Source organism: Meleagris gallopavo, chromosome 7 (assembly GCF_000146605.3).
Source record: "Meleagris gallopavo isolate NT-WF06-2002-E0010 breed Aviagen turkey brand Nicholas breeding stock chromosome 7, Turkey_5.1, whole genome shotgun sequence".
Taxonomy (NCBI): domain Eukaryota; kingdom Metazoa; phylum Chordata; class Aves; order Galliformes; family Phasianidae; genus Meleagris; species Meleagris gallopavo.
In genome coordinates, this window is record NC_015017.2 from 26,172,650 (window position 1) to 26,191,674 (window position 19,025).

Consider the following 19,025-nt stretch of genomic DNA (forward strand, 5'->3'; position numbering starts at 1 on the left):
GCGAGGGCGCAGCGGTGCGAAGGAAATGGTCTGTGAGAGCCGCAGCGCCCTGCCCTTGGTTCCTATGTCCGGGGAGCCCGGCTGGTAGAGGGCACGGCACGCACCCGAGCTCCCCGTGTCCGATCCAGGCTTCCATATCGATCATTTAGCGAACGATCTCCTCATTAAAGGGTTTTTCACCTGGAGGATGACCCGGTGTCTCTGTGCTAAGAGGAGAGCTTAGAGACCTATTGCAACGATCTTTATGGCTCCCCGCTCCCTTTCTTATGCGTGTTCATTTATAAATAGCCCTGCTTAGAGAAAGCTCTGGTTTCTCACTGCGCTTGAGGTAACGGTATCCTGCAGCTGTTTGTAACCGGGTTCTGCTCCTGTGGAAATGAGCAGCAGGAGGCTGAAGTGAAAGATGAAATGGTACCTGGAAAAGACCTCTAAGATCATCCAGTCCAACCCATCCCCACCATGCCCACTAACCACGTCTCTCAGTGCCACATCTCCGCATTTCTTGAGCACCTCCATGGATGCCTCCATCACCTCCCTGTGCAGCCTGTGCCAGTGCCTCGCCACTCTTTCTGAGAATAATTTTTCCTAATACTTATCCTCAACCTCCCCTGGCACAACTTGAGGCTATTCCCTTCTCATCGTTTTAATTGCCCACCTGGCTACCTCCTGTCCTGCTCAGTGCTCTGAATGGCCAGGGGACACCCTGCTCGTAGAGGCATCGCCTCAAGCCCATGCCTGTGTCTGTGCTGGAGATGAGTTTCAGGTGGCACCTTTGGCAGAACAGCTGCTGTCCCTTATCCATAGCCAACAGAGGGATTCGTTTTCCAGATTTTTTAGTGCTGCTGAAATGGTTGCAGTAAAGCTCCCGTATAGCTTGACTGAGGGAAAGGAAGAAACAAAACCACGTGACAAATTGGTCCGATTTATCACAGCAACAGAAACTGCAATTCAGCTAAATCGCCCCCACAGGTCAGGTTAGCCTGTATCAATATTTAATGACCTGAGCACTGCTGCCTTCACAGCTCCAGCTCCACCTCTGTCCCTGCCCTGTGTCACCCCACAGTCAAGGAAGGCATCCCTGCTGCAAGCCAGGTTTTGCTATCAGGCTACCTAGGCAGGCATGCTGCCTGCCCAAAGAGACACAGCCATATTGAGCCCCACTCCCACTAGATCAGCCCACCTGTGCTGCATTTATGCCTCCGGACAATCTCAGCTCCCTGCTTTCTGGGCATGCCTTTGGGACAGCAGTGGGAGCAAATGATGGGCAGTGTTGGAGCACGAGGCAAAGCCTGGACAGCTATGAGCCCAGCAGTGGTGGAAGGGACAGCACCTGGGCAGAAAGGCCACTGCAGAGGGGCCAGCAGCCCTGGGTCTGTTGCTTGTACATGGCCACACTTCCTCACTGCTTTGCTGCCTTAGTTCACTTGGCGTGTAAAATAGAGATACTGAGATCTCTACATTTTACAAAATGTAAAGAGGTGTTCTTAGTTATTAGGGCAGGGGAATTTGCACTTCTGGGCTGGTAATAAATAACCCCACAACTTGAATTCCTCCAGCAAGGCTGCACCTTTCACCCAGCCCTCCATCCACTTAAAAAAAAAAAAGCAAGCCATTATCCAGCAAATTGTATATTTCAAAGGGAAAGTTCATTACTCACTCCAGTGGCAGTGAGTGGCAGAGGTCATTAACATTACAATAAAAGGCTTTTTGGTGAGACCTTCTATAATTCACTTGGTATTTAACACTGGCTGGGGGCCTCATCTCTTTACATAAAATACATTAAGCAAAGCACCTCTGTGCACATCGCCCTGTGTTAAAGAGCTGTTATAATGAGGGTGATTAGGAATAAACATAACAGCAGAGGCTGCTGCCTCCTCTGCCTTTTTGGGTCAGTGGCTATACAGCAGGGGATACAATGACATGTGGGGAGGACAGAGGCAGTGTATTTGCAAGGGAACAGGTGGTTTGCTGCAGTTCAGCTGGGGAAGCTGGGCATTTTCCAGCATTAGAGCTTGGCAGCTGCTGAGAACGATTTCATCCCCAGCTCCTCCAACTCTGGTGCTCGTAGGGCACCTGGTTTCTGATAAGCATGGTCTAAAACTAATAGCAAGGCTGTGGAGAACACGTAATTCAACAGTCACATGCGAGTGCCCTGTCAAATAATGGATTTTTTCACCAGTTAACTCTCCAAGACAGGAGCTGAGAGCCAATTCAGTGCCTTCCAAATCACTGTGCCTGCTAAAAAAATTAACCCAGAGCACAGCTCTTCCTCCTGGCAGCTGCCCCGTTATTAATTTTAAAGTATCAGCTGCGTCTGAATGGCCTTGGACTTCTGCCTACTATTTCTATTTATTTGTTTTCCATTCATCACTAAAATTAAAACCTTCTAGAGAAGATGGAAAGCAAACACACTGAAGCAATATTGCTGCCCATATACAATTGGCAGACACCACTGTGCTTTTTCTTCCTCTGCAGTTTTAAGACTTTCTGGGTCTCACCTAATAAATACTTTATTAGTAGTGCAGGCACCTACTGCAGTCTTGTGTTCTCCTTTCTTTCTGTGCAGATTGTCAGCTGTGGCCTTTGGCCCTCGACTACAGGTTTTCACCATAGACCAGGTCACAGTGATCATGCTGGAGACCTTTCTGTATCAAATGATATCCACATGGTTTAAGAAGATGAAGGTGGTGGTGCAGATGGCCACAATGACACTATTGATCCCATTTAGCAGTTTGGACTGTGACCATGTTACAATGCAGTGCACTGGCTGTGCAAGGAACTGCATGCTTTTAAAGGAAAACACATACAGTCTAATAAGATCTTTCATCTTCTTGCTTTTTCACTTGTTTCTAAGCAAGAAGTGGAGATTCCTCAGTCCAAGCTTTGCCTGTGCTGACCAGAGTTAGCTGTTCTACCCTGCTGGAAACACCCAGCTTGTTTCCTACTTGCCTGAGTTCTCATGTCTTGATTTGTTCTGCCTTCATCTCAAAGCACATTAGCCCAGGCTTTTACAAGGGAATAATTTTTTATGCATCTGAGTGCAAGTAATAAGTGAAAATGCAAAGGTTATATACAGTCAAAGTTATATAAGTTACAAAATATCTGTATTTACAACTACAGTACCTAAATCCTTTTGGTATTAGCACAGTCAATACTTTACTGCTGATGCACAGAAAGATTCTTAACAAGGTAAATAAAATAAAACCTTGTTCTTTTTCAGTGCTTTGTCTTAGAATTCAAGTATTTTGCTTCCTTAAAAACACGTACAAGTAGTGCATAGTGCACGGTATGAGCCTGGCTAAATGAGTAACAGATTTTCTGGCTGTAAATGGATGAGCTTCCACCAATAGCTATAAGGATTTCCTTCCACCAATAAACAGACTTCCAAGTTCTGCATTCAAGATGTCATCAGGAATGACATCATCCTCCTCAAACTCATCTCCAAGCTTCTTCCACCATGGCCAGCGAGCGTATTTCAGCATAGCATTGTGGGACTCTTTGGCCTTGGTAGCTACAGGGACTGATCGACTCATGAAAACAGCAAGATCTTTTTCTGTGGTCTCTGCCAACTGCGGAGCATCTGTAAGAACAAGGAGAATCAGGTTTCTGTATTTTGTTTCTTATGCTGCAGTTTTATGAGTATTTTAAACAAAACAATAAAGATCACTACTCTTTCACCTCCTAATGTCCTAGGTGACTCATTTCCCCTTGCTGACATTACAATTTTATTGCTATGTGATAAACCACATTGGAGAAGTAATCCAAATTAACGCTATCTCAAAAAATAAATACAGAACGGGGAAAGATAGAAGGAGGGAAAGCAGGACTACATCATTCAGTGATGGTGGTGGTATCCATCAAACCAAGTTCTCATGAAACTGTGACATAAGAGGAGCTCCTCGTCACTGATGCTGATCAGCACTCCTGGCACAGGCTGATATCAGTGTCGTGCTTCTACTGCAGCAGCACTGCGTATTCACTGCCTGGGGGCCCCAGCACAATGTAAGCAAGCTGTTGGTCTGCCTGTTCAGGCAGCATTGAGCTGCAGTGGCACATCATGTGACAGACTAAGTAATGGAATTTCAGTAACTTGCTGAATTTTGTCCTGCTTGGGTGCTCTCTGCTGGCTGCAGTTTGCTATTCTCGTTTTCAATCCAAGCTATGTGAAATTTAGATAGCACAGCAGTGAATTCTGTTTCAAATAAAGCTAGGCCAGACTAAGACATGCCTCAAAATTTACAGCTCAAAGATTTTCCTCTTCATATGAAGAAAACAAGAAAACAGAATAAAAAAACATTAGAGAAAGAGGTTGTGTAAGATGCCCTTAAAAACATTTATGTCTTTTACAAGGACCATTGCTTTTGTTGTGAGTACATCAGAAAGACTTCGAGCAGAAAAATAAGCAGCTCCTAGAAAAGGAGATATATTTACAGCAATATCTGGATAATTTCTAACAAGGCCTCAAAATCTAGATATAAGTTGTATGGCAAAGGAAGAAAGCTATTTCAGTTTTTAAATAAGACTGTTCCCTTTAATTTTCTTTCTAAATTAGTTTAATCCAAATGCTAATTAAAACTATGACCAGAGCAGTCACGTACTCATTAGCAGCTCCACATCAGTGTTGACCTGAGCCAGTAACGTCTCTCTCCGCTGTGCTGCTCTCTGATCCAGCCTGCTTCTCAGCAGGAACTGTGCCAGCTTTTCCTGGGCCTGCATATGTAATTCTTTACTCATTTCTTCTGACATTTGGGAAGCCTGGAGGAAAATAAAAGTTTGTTACCATGAAGATCCATTAATCCGCTGGGGGCAGATTAATGTCCACACAAGGAATACAAATGCTGTTCTTAATTGTTAACTTAATCATTTTGCTTCCTCTGGAGCTCTCTCCAAACCTATTTACCAAGTATATGTAATTCTCCAATTACAGTTTGTTTTGACCTTTTTTATTCAATTAATAGTTTAAATCCCCAACATTTAAGCATCTTGCTCTCAAACAAGCAGAGTTAATATAGCCATACCTCACATGGATTATCTTGATCGAAATTTATGAATATACCTCATCCCTACAGTACTTTATGTTGCATCATTAATGAGAATTATGAAATGACTGAAACAGACCGGATGCAATTTGATGTAGTCATCCACCTTCTGCTGTAAAGCTACTCTCTGCTCATCAGTCAGCCCTTTGGGATCTTTCCAGGAAGAAAGAGTTTTCTTTCTTCTTCGTTTTTCCAAGAACTTACAAGCCTTTGAAAAAAACACATGAGAATATGAAAATCATAGACAGGGAGTTTGTCTCACTTTGCAATAAATCAGTGACAGAAAAACGTCTTAGCACTGCACTCCTTAAAACATAACTTTAGCTATACCAAAAAGGCAACATAAAATGGTCAGCATGAATACTCAATGTTAGAACACTGGCGTAGTGAAGTTCCAGCCTTTGGTTTCAAAATGGTAGCTCATATTTGAGATAGAAGATTGTATCACACTTCCTATCTCATGCAAGGTTCAACCTCTCTAGCCAACCTGTAGCTATAGATTATCACCCTCTGCATGGTTTTTGAATAACTTATAGCTATACCAACATTAAGAAAAGTGAACAAATCTTTGGATGGAAGGCATCAAAATACTGCACTCAGTCCTATCTAATTTTAGAACAAAGTTTATACACTTACTGCTCTCTGAATGATGACAGCTGCTTTATACTCCTTAAGAGACTGTTTCTGTTGATGAAAATTTTTTCTTGCTCTATACCCTCGCCAAAATCTCTGGATAGTTAATGCAGATTTCACCTCCATTTCCTGCATGTGCTTATTTATCTGACCTACCAATGTGAGAAAAATCCAGTTATAAGATCATGGGTTGAGATCTACCAACAATTTACACTTTTAATCCTTAAAAACTAAATGATATAAAAAAGCTGGGGTACTACCAGTGAAATACCCTTCCTCAAAAGCCCACTAGCTGCAGGCCATTTCTCAGAGAAGGCCTGTAGGTGCCACGGAGCTTTATGTAGAGAGGGCCTCCTTTTCTCCTATACCATTCTGAAGGCAGCATTTCTCAGTCATCATCTCAGTCAGTAGTTACTGAGCCCTTGAAGAACTAGCACATTCTTGGTCAGGTAATCAGGTCAGGAAAAGAGATGGTAAGACTACAGTGCAAACAGACATGCAAGATTAGGAAATACATTTGAGGAAAATGTTCTTAAAGAGACCCAGACAGTTTAATCTTCTGAAACACTTCAATGTAACACATACTGGGATGGATTATTTCCAGTAAGGCCAGCTGTCTTTCATGGAAGAGTCTCATGGCCCTCCCTCTCTGGAGTTGCATTTGCAGTTTTAGGGCCTCATCTTCCTTTTGTTTTTCCAAAAGCTGAAGCTCCTGTTCTCGTTTAGCTCTACAATACACAAATACATTAACAATTAACTTAAGTTGTACATTTCTTAAAAGAATCTCTGTCTATATTGAATGACCCTGCTGCTGCCAAGCCAGCTGCTGGCTGCAGGACTACACCAAGCAACAAGATGTCACCTGCAAACTAACAAATTACCACACTACCTGTGAACAGGAAAAAATGTGAGCCAGAAATTCAATTTGTTATCAAATAAAAAATATATTTTTACTTAGGTTATAGTTCTAAGCACACTAAAGAGAGTAATGCACATGAGACATTCACAACTAGAGTGAATTAAACTGTTTTGCTTCCATCATCTGTGGAAAAGGTAAAGCAACACTAGGCAACTGATACGGTATATATCTTTTCCAGTGCATCCATCAGTATGCATGGCACCTGCTTTCCATTCTATGTACTATTCTTTCATACAGGCTGCTAAAGGAGATCAGAATGTTGGTTGTTAAGGTTCATTTTTTAAATCTTGAAGGACTTTTTCTCCAGGAAATACACACTGACACATTTTCTCCATCGATTTTGTTAACAGAACATTAAGAAAGAATCTTCTTGCAAATTCTTCATCTGCACTGGTTGTTGCAATTTGATGTTAGGATGTTGCCCCGCTGTGCTTGGCATTGGAAATGCCCCAGTAAATGTTTCACAAATCAGACAAGCAAAAACTCTGTGACTGGCTCCTATGTGTTTAAGCTAATAATATAGACTAATATATTAATGCTAAATACACTCACATATCTATACCAATAATTACTGAGACCACTTGGACATGGTCTCAGTGAGGCTGGAGGAGCTGTGATCTAGGGCTCTCCCTCTCTCCCCTCTCTTGTCCCAGTGGACCTGACAACCTCATTAGCAGTTCAACACTCAAGATTAAGAGTTCCACCCATGTTGAGGTAATGATGCAACTCCCTTCCCCATTGCAGTGAGATCACTAGCCTGCTTAGGGCCTGAGTACCTCTGCTGGACCCACAGCTGGGAGTTCTGCTCTCCTCTGGCACTTTACTAGGGACAGTGAAAGAGATGCGGGGAAAAGGGCACAAATAGAGTATTAGCATAAAGGGTGAGGAGGAGGGGAGAAAAAAGCAGCAGGCTAGTACCAGTGCCCAGCAATTTTGGTATCACTATATGTCACATACCTTTAGACTCACAGTACCATTGAAATAACAGCGTGCTTCCTCATTGCTATTATAAAATTAATGGTAATTTTTCCACCAACTATAGTTTCTCCCCAGTCTCTGTAACTTTGTGGGGAAAGATAGGATGGAGGTATTATGATCTGGATTTAAAGATCTGGCTCCAACTGATAAACACCATGGTCTAAGAGACCATAATCCTCTTACGACAGTAATGCAGACTCTAAGTGTGCCCACACATCCACCTACAGACACAAATCAGGATGTATACAATAACATCAGAATGGGCTCAAGGTTTTCAGCCCACACGTTTCTGTAAATGAGAACTCTTAACTTTTGCATTTTTAATCCAAGAAGGCACAAACTATACTTCTACGCTGAATGATGTCACAGGGTGAAACAAGACTTTTGATGACATTTCCCTAATAAAACTATCAACACTTTTCCCTAGAAATTTTTATGAGCTCCACTAAGTGGAAAACAACAAGAATGTTTTATGAACTTCTCAGATATGCATCTGTGAAGCTGACAGTAGTACTAGCCAAGTTTGTAAGTGTTTACTTCTTAAGTAGTCTGTAAAACTATACATCCTTCTTCACTCTCCATTTCTCCCAGTAATAAGCCACGTTTGTTTGTACAAAACCGCACTAACAGGGAAATACGTCAGAACAGGAGGACGACACACACAAAGAGCCAGGCCTTCTTCAGCAGCTCACAGCACGGATTAACCTCCCTCTGATCGCCTACATGTACATCTACATTCACACACACATGTGATACCTGATTAATACAAATTACTGCCATTTTAACAGTTCTACAATTAGTTACATAAAACTGAACTAACTTCATGGAAAGACTGCAAACTTTTATATCACTGAGGAGACATTTGTGAAACTACAGAGTTTCAGAAGCCTGTAACTTGTAGAGTTGAAGATCTTTCACTGCAGCTGCAGGTGAGCCAGATTTAGAGTTTCAGCCTTAGCAGTATGGAACCATGCTTCTTCTAAAATAAATCCACGAATATAACCAAGCCCCGGCTGTTAAAAATTCAAATGGCCACTTGAAAGCTTTTCTAAAATAATGCTCACAATATTCCAAAGCTTATTTTGATTTTTTGGCATAACTCTAAATGCAGTTTTGACCTAGACAGAAAAAAAAAGCCACTAGAGCTGTACAGTCACTGTATTGTACTTAGTACACCAGGACTGACCGGGCCATGACCGTATGACTAAAAATATTAATACATTTTTATTCTTCTCAGTGTTAGAAAAACACATTTAAAAGTCAACTTAAATGATTCAAGAACTGCTTGTTTAAGATGCATGTGCTAATGCTTGCAATACTGAGAAGATGACACAAGACAGTTAAGCAGCTGGCTCATTGCCTCCAGCCTGGCCACCCTCTCCTTTCTGCTTTATCCTGCTACACCTGATCCTATCAGGACTTCAGGACACATGTACTTTATGGTGGAATTTTTAAAGAGTTAACTGTGAAGCAGTTAACTGTTCTGCCACCAGTACATCATCCTCTAATGCTGTTTAGTGCAATCCAATGCTAGAGTTCCACACTTTCAGTTTTCCATGTGCTATACATTTTTACACAGAGGCATCAAAGAACTAAGGGCTTTTTTTCATGGAAAAGAATTTTGGCAGCTGGGAAAGGGACAGTTGGAGCTTTTGGCACCAGAAATAGCAATTTGGTACTGCTAGAAAAGCACATTGTTTGGATGTTTTTGCTAAAAGAATCTGCAGTGAAATAGCTCATATTGGCATTACATTACTTCTATGTTTGAGAAAATACAGCTGACAGGAAAAAGGCATCTTTCAGACGGAGGACCTCTGGGTCAACCCAGGAAAATTCCCTGGGACATGGGAACAAATCCTTGGGAAAGCTACACATTTCCAAGCACAGGAAGGACAGGAAGCAAATGGGAACAGCCATCGAAGATTTATCACAGACAAATCACGTGTGACCAGCCTGATGGCCTTCTGTGATGACTGGCTGTGTGGATGAGGAGAGAGAGCACTGGGTGTCATTTACCTGGACTTCAGCAAGGCTATCATCAGTCTCCCATGCACTACAGGGCAGGGCTGGCACTCAAAGGAAACACCACAGACACAGAAAATGGGTCAGTAGAAACCACATTAAATTCAAATGGGAAGTCCTACACTTGGGACTAAATAACCTCATGAATCATACAGGTTGGGCCCTGATTACCTGGACACTGAAAAGAACCTGGGGATTGTGGTGGCTTACAAACTGAACACAAGCCAGCATGTGCCCTTGCAGTAACAAACAGTAGCTGCATAGTGTGCTGCATTTGCAAAAGCAGAGACATCAGGTCACAGAAAATTATTTAAACAGCTTTACTCAAGCACTCTGGAGGGCACACCTGCAATATGCTCATACTTTACTGTGGTACTCAGCAGAAGACAGACATTGACTGACTGGAGAGATAGTGGTACAGAGCATATAGTATAAGTTCAGGGAATCTAATCTCTATCTTCTGCTATTTGTAGAGAAGATAGAGCCATATTCTTACAGGTGCACTGAAAAGGGACAAGAGTTAGTGGAAAAGAGCTGCAACAAGGAACATTCCTGCTAAATCTAATGGAAGAATTCTAATGGAACATGAATCATGCAGCACCAAGACAGGTCTGAGTGAGATGGTGGGTCTGCATCCTTGGAGACCTCCACAACTGCATACAGCCCTGAGCAGCCAGATATCTTGTTTTAAGGTTGGCCTTGCATTTAGGAGGGAATTGCTTGATATGACCTAAATTTTTCTTGAGATTCTGTGATGAGAGAAACACCAAACTAAACACAAACAAGTCCTATCGCATGATTTTCTAGCACTTTTTACAAAGCGATGCTGTTTACCTGAAGCTTCTCTGCAAAGCTGTCACTGCTTGGGGCAGTTTTTTCAGTCTTTTTCTTGTCTGAAATCCTTTCCACGTTGCCTGAATTACACAAGCTGCCTGGTGCTGTCTCTGAAATGTATAAAAAAGCTAGCAGAATATTTGCTTTGCATATATAAACACGTTATTACTGTTTGCATATTTGGAACGATCTCAGCATTTGGTCAAACCTTATCAGTTTTCCAGTGCTCTGAAATGCACAGTGTTTATAACAGTGGGGGGCAGCTAAGGTCTTAAACAATGATTATCACAAAACTTGTATTTACTCCAAAGGCAGTTAACCTGATCATCTGGATCAATGCTCTCTTTGGTAAACAAATGAATCTACAGCACAGATACATATTAGCCACAGAACTGATATTAGAAATTTTAAAATTGAAAGTATCTGAAACACTTGATATTTCAAGTGTCAATTCGGTCAAAATATCTCCACTAGAGAGAATGGAAAGACAAGTCTGGAGAACTAACTGCAGGGAATATTTACATTTCCACTGTGATCAGCAAATGCAACAAATACGATTAAAAAAAATTATATTCTCAAATGGTGTTTTTTCCAGAGAGAGCAAAACACCCAAAACACCCTGCTGTGTTTAAGTGAAAGCAGGACTGTGCAAACACAACTCTGATTTCCTTTGAACTACTCTCTCTGAAAACCCTGCATAGATTTTGTTAACCTCATAAAACACACATTTGCTCTTTTTATTGGAAGCACAGCCCAGACAATGTTCTCACTGAACGCTTTCACTACACAACTCTTAATGCTCCCAAGAATTCAGAAATCTACACTTATAACACTGATGCAAAACAAGCAGATACAATTATTTTTGTTTTACAGTTAACAAAAATTATCTTTTTTCCTATGATTGTATAAAACTTCACACTGCATTGTGACTATTGAAAGTCAGTTTCTCAAGCCATTCTCAATTTCCATTCCTCAATAACTGGAATTCCTTGAGATCTTAACAATGAAAGAGAAAAAAAAAATAGAGTGAATTGGAAATTAAAAAAAAATCCACTGATACAGTGAAAAAAACAGCACAGGCTTTGAAAAACTCAGACAAAGTAATATAGTAAATTCAACTTGTGTATATAAATCACAAGTAACTACAAATTCATATTAGAAAGACTCATTAAAATTCAGCACCTGCACTTCCTCTTTTCCATTGGATTGTTCCAAGTATAGCAAGTCCAGAAGTTGACTGAGATCCCTGTCAAATCCTTTGCCAGTCCACTGTTTACTTAAAAGCACATTTAATCCTATGAAAGAGAGAAGAACCATGCAATACTGCAAAGGCAATTTTTTCTTTTCACGATTTCAAACAATTTTCAAATAAAAAAAATGAAATCTGACTCTACGTGCAAAGAAGAGTAGATTGAAGCTGAACGAGGTCAACCATCTTTGAGTTTACATATTATCTCTGAATATCTGGTGCTGAAAGCATTATTATTAAATATTATAGTTTTGTATGGGCAAGGGATTATGGCACCTATGTAACTGGCAGTTAAATCAGCAATGTATTTCCAATGTCTTATCAGTAGAGCACTGTAAGGTACTCGTTACTGAACCAAGATGGCTCTGGTTAAGCTCCACCTTTGTATTTTTATGGCGGATGCAAGGAGGCCAAGTGATGGATTGCACACAATCACAAACCTTTGTAGCGAGTTGCCAGTAACTTCAGGAGCTGCTTGCAAAATTTTGCCATCAGCAATAGCAATTTTGTAGCAGAGTTTCCTATGACAGGGTTGGTGGAAGATGAAAGCTTATAAACAAGTTCATCCAATACGGAATGCAGGATCTCTTCATCAACTCGAAGCAAGACAGAACTTTATATATAAAAAAGGGGGGAGGGGAGGAGAAATGAAGAGTTAGTTACAAGCTATCAGGTTTTTAATAGTGAATTCTTATTATAGATGTCCTCAGGTATTCAGCAAGACAACAGCCAACATACTCAACTAACTGGACCAGCAATCTGATCCAGGGTGTAAGGAAATGGAACTGAAGAGTCATTTTTGTTTTACGCTGCTTCTTTTTCTGCAATGAGTCGATACTCCCACGTTTATTCCAGTTAAACTGAGAAAACAAGTATTGCTAACTCATTCCTCACTGCTGCTGACTCAGTGGCAGAGGCAGTACTGCTATTTCAACCCATTCCCATTCCCTCATTTTAACAACAGGATAAACAAAATATCGAATATTTCTATTTCTACAGCAAAGACTAGGAAAAAACAAACACATCACAGCTCTCATATATGAAAAGTTCTATTTTACAAAGCAGTAATGAACTGAATTTGAAATTTAAGACTCAGGAAAATCAGTGAGATAAGAACAACTAACCTATTGACCCCCAAAATACTGTGTAAAACAGACATCATTGTAACTGCTGTTTCAACACTGTCTGATATTAGCAACTTCAGGAAGTGATCATTCTGCAGCACTGCAAGAAAAACAAACAGACAAGAAATCACACAGTCAGAATCCCAGGCTTTAAAATACTACAAAACAAATTAGCTTAATCATGAAACATAAGCCACAGCAAGTAAAAACAGACACTTTCTGGAACAAACATCATCTTTTATAATTTTTACACTGAAGCTTACTGGAATAAGTAAACTATTTCAACACAAAAGGGAAAAAAAACCATGCTGGGCTCTGTTTTTCTGCCGTTGGATATCCTTTAGGCACTGGCACCGAGATATAACAAAAGCTTTAAAACCTCTTATATTACACTAGCACCAGTTTCTCATTACAGTGGTGGAATTTCATCTCTGGGACAACAATATCCAGAGAAGATAAGCACTTCAACCTTAACAGTTGGTTAAACCAGCTTCATTTAATGCAAGTCCACTGATGTCACTGAAGCACCATCTTTTCTTTTTATTCCAGTTCCAGTCTATATATGTAGAAATTTTTCTGTCCATTTATGTTTTTAGTTATGCATTTTATTACCTTTAATTTATTGCTTTCTGTTAGAGACAAAACCAAATGCTGCTTTTCATTATGAACTGAATATCCATGTGCTCAACACTGGTTTAATTGAAACTTTATTTTGGTCAAAAGTGCTAGTAAAGTTTGTTAGATACTTGGCAAAAAGTAGCATGAAAGATAGCATAGATAGCATGGTAACTAATTGAATAACCCATTTTCAGTTCATCCCCCATTTTAGGTCTTGGAATGCACTTCAGTCAAATTTCTGCATATATTAATCAAAGACAAGTGAGTAGCTCTGAAGTACTTTTTCACTAAAAAATATCTGCTCTTTTAAAGGTACAAGATTACCAAGGGAAATTTCAGAAAAACACTTTTACTATTTGTTTCTAAAAGACTAGAAATACAATTCCAATATTCTCCTTTAGTGGATCTTTTACAACCTCAATAATGCTGTTTCTGTTGAAAGGAATACTTTAATAGACTGCCTTAAGATCTACCACAAATTAGAAAACTAGGTGGGGATTGGCTCACGACTGTCTCGTGATAGCTCTATTTCATCTGAACAAATACCCAAGTATTTTACAAATTAATTTTCCCTTACCACACTCTGTTAGTTGAATATGTCCACCAAACAGCCAGCAGATGGCATCGGTTACTGTTTGGAAATAACGTAAAAAATCTTGTTTTTCTTCATCCTAAACAAAAGAGAAGTAAAAAAACCCCATGTGTATGTATCTTCCCACTACATCACGATATGGCAGGAAGTCTTGTATACTTCAGCTACTTGGAAACCAGCTCTACCAGCTGCACAAATGAGGTTGGTCAAACCACAGGAACCAGGCACACCAAAAAAAAAAAAGGCCAGAGATCAATCAACAAAGTCTAAACACACTGAATAAAACATCCAATCCTGAGACCTTTGTAACAGGGAGAGAAAAGGCTTGTTGAATTCTTAGAAGTATATGTTAGTATGGGAGGGCTAAGAAGATAAATGACAGGTTAATACAAATGAATCACAGATTTGATTCACAAAGTAGTAAATACTTTGTTTAGGTACTTTATTTAAGATTACAGCACAGAAACAATGAGCACAAAGCAGCCAAAGATACAGTTAACAATCCACAAGGTTGCTGTGAACTGTCACGGTGAGGCTTCAGAAGCACTCCTAGTTGGAGGTCTGGCAGCAAATACCAAACCACTGTTGGAGCTGAAGTTCAATCAGTTTACCCAAACAGAATATAGACACACTTGCTTGTGACAACACTGCACTGGACACAATAGCCAGGAAGAAGCTAAGTTTTAATGGGAGCACACACACAGTTTGGAGTTTGTATTCCAGGTACAATCCACAGCCACTGGAAATCAAAATTCTCAGAGAGTGGACAGCAAAGTGGTTTGGTGACAAATGTTATTATAAAGCTCTTAGCCTGATATCTCCCACATTATTGAGCCTCCACCAGTGAAACTCTGGGAAGTCACTTCCTAGATGTGTGCATTAAGTCCCAGCCATTAGTCGTGGTTTAACTATGTATTTGGTACTGACTGAACAAGAGATACAAAATAGCAGGAAGAAGTTAAGGCACAATACTATCTTTGGTGTGTTTGGCAAGGCATCAGTTTCTGAAAGCTATTTTAGTACTTCCCTTTACTTCGAAGTGTAGGACAGAAGGTGAGTGAGGGCAGAATAATACCAGCAAAGAGGGATTTTTGAAGTTCCAGTGAGCAAGCATCAAATTTGGGTGCCCGGACACCTCTGAGACCACAAGATTTGAAAGCCAACATACTAACTATAATACAGACTGCATTTGAATTCAGAAGTAATCTTTGCCCACAAGCATGACTCAAGTAGCATGCAGGCTGAGACATAATAAGAAAGAGTAGGGGAAATTGCATATTGCAGATAAGACTGGAGTCTCCTGGGATGTCATTCAGGAAGCTTCCTCAGCACTAAATGCATTTCTAAAGTATTGAACAAACAACAAATACGTCACTCTACTGATACTTTCTGAGAAGTGATTACGTATGTACTGTCCAGAACAAGACACTGTAGGAAAACTTTGCCTAAGTTCAAGAAGTTAGCGAGACAAGAAATGGGATACAAAGGAGAAACAGGAATAATAAATGAAACTATCAGAATCCACTGGGTTGGTTATTTAAATTGTTGGTTCTGGCACTCAGAATGCTTCAAAAGCATAACTGGACAAAACCCTTCTGCTAAGGAGAGCAATGTAAGAAAGTGTTCTCATCTGCTAAAACACAAAGCCTGCCTTTAGGGTTCCCTACATGCTGGCTCAGAAGCAGCAGGCATTTGGGGAATTTTTTTGCCATTTTCACTTTAGAAGTTCTATGGCAAAACAAACTTTGACCTATCTGACCTAAAGTCTTAAGTCTTCCTAAACCACACTTTCTTTTATTGTAAAGCTGAATGAAGCACTGAGAATAAAGCAGTTACAAAGTCTGAACTAATCACACACCAAGTTAAAAAGACACTGCTATGGCTGGGATGCTGTTTTTTAAGGCTTTTTTTTTTCCCCTATCTTACTGCTCTAATTCTTCTGTCTTATATATAATGACATCCTCTGTTAACTCCTCTAAAATTTCTGAAAAGTAGTAACCCAAATTCTACATCTATGGTAACAAGTTTGTTTGGGCCCCTGTAATGGACTGGATGCTCCACGATAACAGATTTTAGTTTCAAAGCAATGCAAAGAAAAAATATTTTAATTTCTGGAAAATAATTTTTTATACTACATCATATCTGAAATAATATCCTACTTATGCAATAATAGATTCAGAGAGGTTACAGAGATTCTCTGCTCTTTTGATTATGAAATTTAAATACCTTGACTGCTCGGATAAATCGCGCTTGCAGGCGTCTTCCCAAGAACAGCAGGTTGTCTATAGCTGAAGGAAGAAATTTCTTGTAAAATTCCTCAGGATCTTCTTTCACCTCCAATCCTACACAACAATGACTGAAATGGGGGGGAAAAAAATCAACCTGAATTGTCAAGGGTCTGTTTGAACAGTTTTGAATGAATGTCATGTCATCAGAGAAGAAATGCTTCACTGGAATGGGACAATCCAACATTGAACAACACTTAACTGCTGTGACTAGCTCCAAGATAGCTGCCTCAGAAGGAACAGTAATCATTGGCAGGCTGGAGACACCAAGTAGAATAGCACTTCTCATAGCACATCTCAGTTTAAAACATATCCAAGGCACTTCTGCCTTTATTTTCATGGGTTCTGTTCAGACTTGTCCCATATGTTAGGGACAGGCTCTGATGGTCATAAGGAAAAGAAGCAAAGAAGCAAAGATAAACAGAGGCTTGCTAAGGGAAAAGAAAGTATGAGGAAGGTGGTGCAGATCACACGACAAAAAATACACCAAACAGCTATTACTTTACACAGAAGATTCTGTGAATCTGCCTACAGCTTTCCTCTAATTGAGGAACACATGCGGGATCAGTTCTTCAGATCTCAGTTTTCTGACTTCACTCACCACAAACACATTGGTCATTTCTGAAAGTGTATTTACTCACTTACAAGGAACTGCAATTTTTCGAACCGGGAATTTTTCAAGTCTGTATCCCACATCAGTGCGAGTGCAACAAAAATCCCTTTCTAACTTCTTATGAATTTTGCTTCCTGACATCTTATCTAATCTTTGTTAGCTTTCTGCGAACACACACACGTACAGCTTTGCTTACCTAAGCCCTGTGAAAGCACATTCTAAGCATGAAGCTCAGATTAATCCAGTTGCAAAAGGACATTTTTACAGCTAAAATAAATCTCACTTTTCTCTACAAATCAAAATAGCTTATAAGAGTTGATTTAAACATCACGCAACCCTGGTGATAAATCTTGCATCTCTTACAGAAATTCCCTGCATTAAAAATTCATTTTGCAGATATGACATAAATAAGAGATGGTTGCCTAATTGCTTCATGCCTTAGAATTTTGCTCCCTAGTTAAACCAAAATCAAGTACAACTTGGGGAATATTTATAACTCATTATTTTTCCTGGCATCAAAAACTGAGATTGGATCATTGGGATTTGAGTTTTAAGTTGGCTTATTTACTAGCTAGGAATTAAACTTCATTATGCCATTCTCACAACATCAGTACATCAAGCTATCTAGTCTGTAAGAATAATGTCCTCTGTTACATTCAAAATGTAAATAGATATTTAAATGGAGTCAAGTCAAGCTGAGAGTCAATCAAGCTGAAATTTTTGTAAAACACATCTAAATAGACTTTTTTTTTTAATAACTGCAATAAGAATTAGTAATTACTTGGTAAAAACTGTGACACAGACAAGTACTGGTCACAAAAAAGGTAAATCCAATGCAAAAGCTGTTCCCACCGAACAGTTTACCCAGTTCAATGAAACACAATGAGAATGAATTAAACAGGGCCAATTAGGCTATGCCTGATCCCTCTGCTCTTGACTGCTCCCTGCACTTTAACCCTGGCCTTTCCTGAACAACAAGCCTTGTTCTGGATGGCAGCCAACGTATTACAGCTTCAAAAGAAAGAGAGCAAGATGAAAAGCCACAAAGAAAACAAGACGAAAACTTCTTAGCACTTTTTTTTTTTTTTTTACCTTATTATCTCTGCAAGCTGGGCAGCAGTAGCCCAGCCTCCATGCAGCCGAGAGCAATCTTGTCTAAGGACCAGCATGCAGTAGTGAATCAGATCATAAAAGTATATGTCTTGTTTAATTTTCTTGGACTCCTGATGCTGCAAGGAAGCACTGCTTAAAATTTCTGTGGGAAGAAAGCAGGAGAGAGGGGAAGCATAGGAAGAAGGGAAGCAAAGGGAAGCATAAGGTTCTGCTGTTCAATTTGGAAAGTACTTTTTTGTTGCCGTTTGTTCGTTCTCCAAATGTAAGAGGAATACATATACGTAGAGCTCAAGGCAATTCTAAAAATCCTAAGAGCAACCAAATATTTTCTCAGCACTTTCCACGCTCGCAGCTACAATCTGCTTGCTGGACGATGCTTGGGAGGATAGTTGAATCTACCTTTCCATTTTCTCACCGTACACTCAGATGTAAAATGCTATGCGGGACGTAGCCCACTTGTAGGAATGTCCTAGGCCAGAGAAAGCCACAGGCACTGCCAGACTTAGGCTCCCTTATAATTACATCCCGATTTAGAACAGGGCCCAGCTTGTTCGTGCCATTCCCACGAGGAGTGGCTGTGGCTGTGGTAAAGGCGCTGCGGGAAGGCCAGGCAGGGGAGCCTCACCGAGCTGTGCCTGAGCTCCGGACTTACAGATCTACTGGCAGCCACAGCCTGGCTGGATGAGGGAGAAACGAGGGGGGGAGCAACGCGGCCCGGATCAGCGCGGGCCCGTACAGCGTGCCGGTGGGGAGCTGCCTCTTCCCGCTTCTTCCCTTCACCTCCACAGGCTGAACGCTGTCAGAACAGCCGCGTTATCACCTCCTCAGCCCTGCCAGCCCTGCCACCGCCGTTCCAACCGACCTCCTGAACCTAAGGAGGCGGCCCACGCCTCGCCGCTCGTCTCCTTTTACTGTGCGAGCGGAACAGATTACCCTTTAACTTCAGCAGCAGCCCCGGCACGTCTCGCTCGCTGCCCTCAGCGACCCGCGCGGCCAGGGCCAGCAC

The 19,025-nt window shown here is 40.7% G+C and overlaps 1 protein-coding gene across 1 annotated transcript; it reads right to left on the bottom strand.

The window, feature by feature from the left end:
- Positions 1-3,006: 3,006 nt before the first annotated feature.
- On the bottom strand, positions 3,007-19,025 carry IQCB1 (IQ motif containing B1; the record flags this gene model as incomplete). Its single annotated transcript, XM_010713930.2, has 13 exons — positions 3,007-3,580; positions 4,599-4,755; positions 5,119-5,247; positions 5,676-5,824; positions 6,258-6,400; positions 10,426-10,535; positions 11,608-11,720; positions 12,115-12,287; positions 12,799-12,898; positions 13,994-14,087; positions 16,235-16,364; positions 17,999-18,161; positions 18,953-19,025. Coding segments are annotated over 13 exons (1,764 nt in total), but the record flags the coding sequence as incomplete, so codon positions are not given.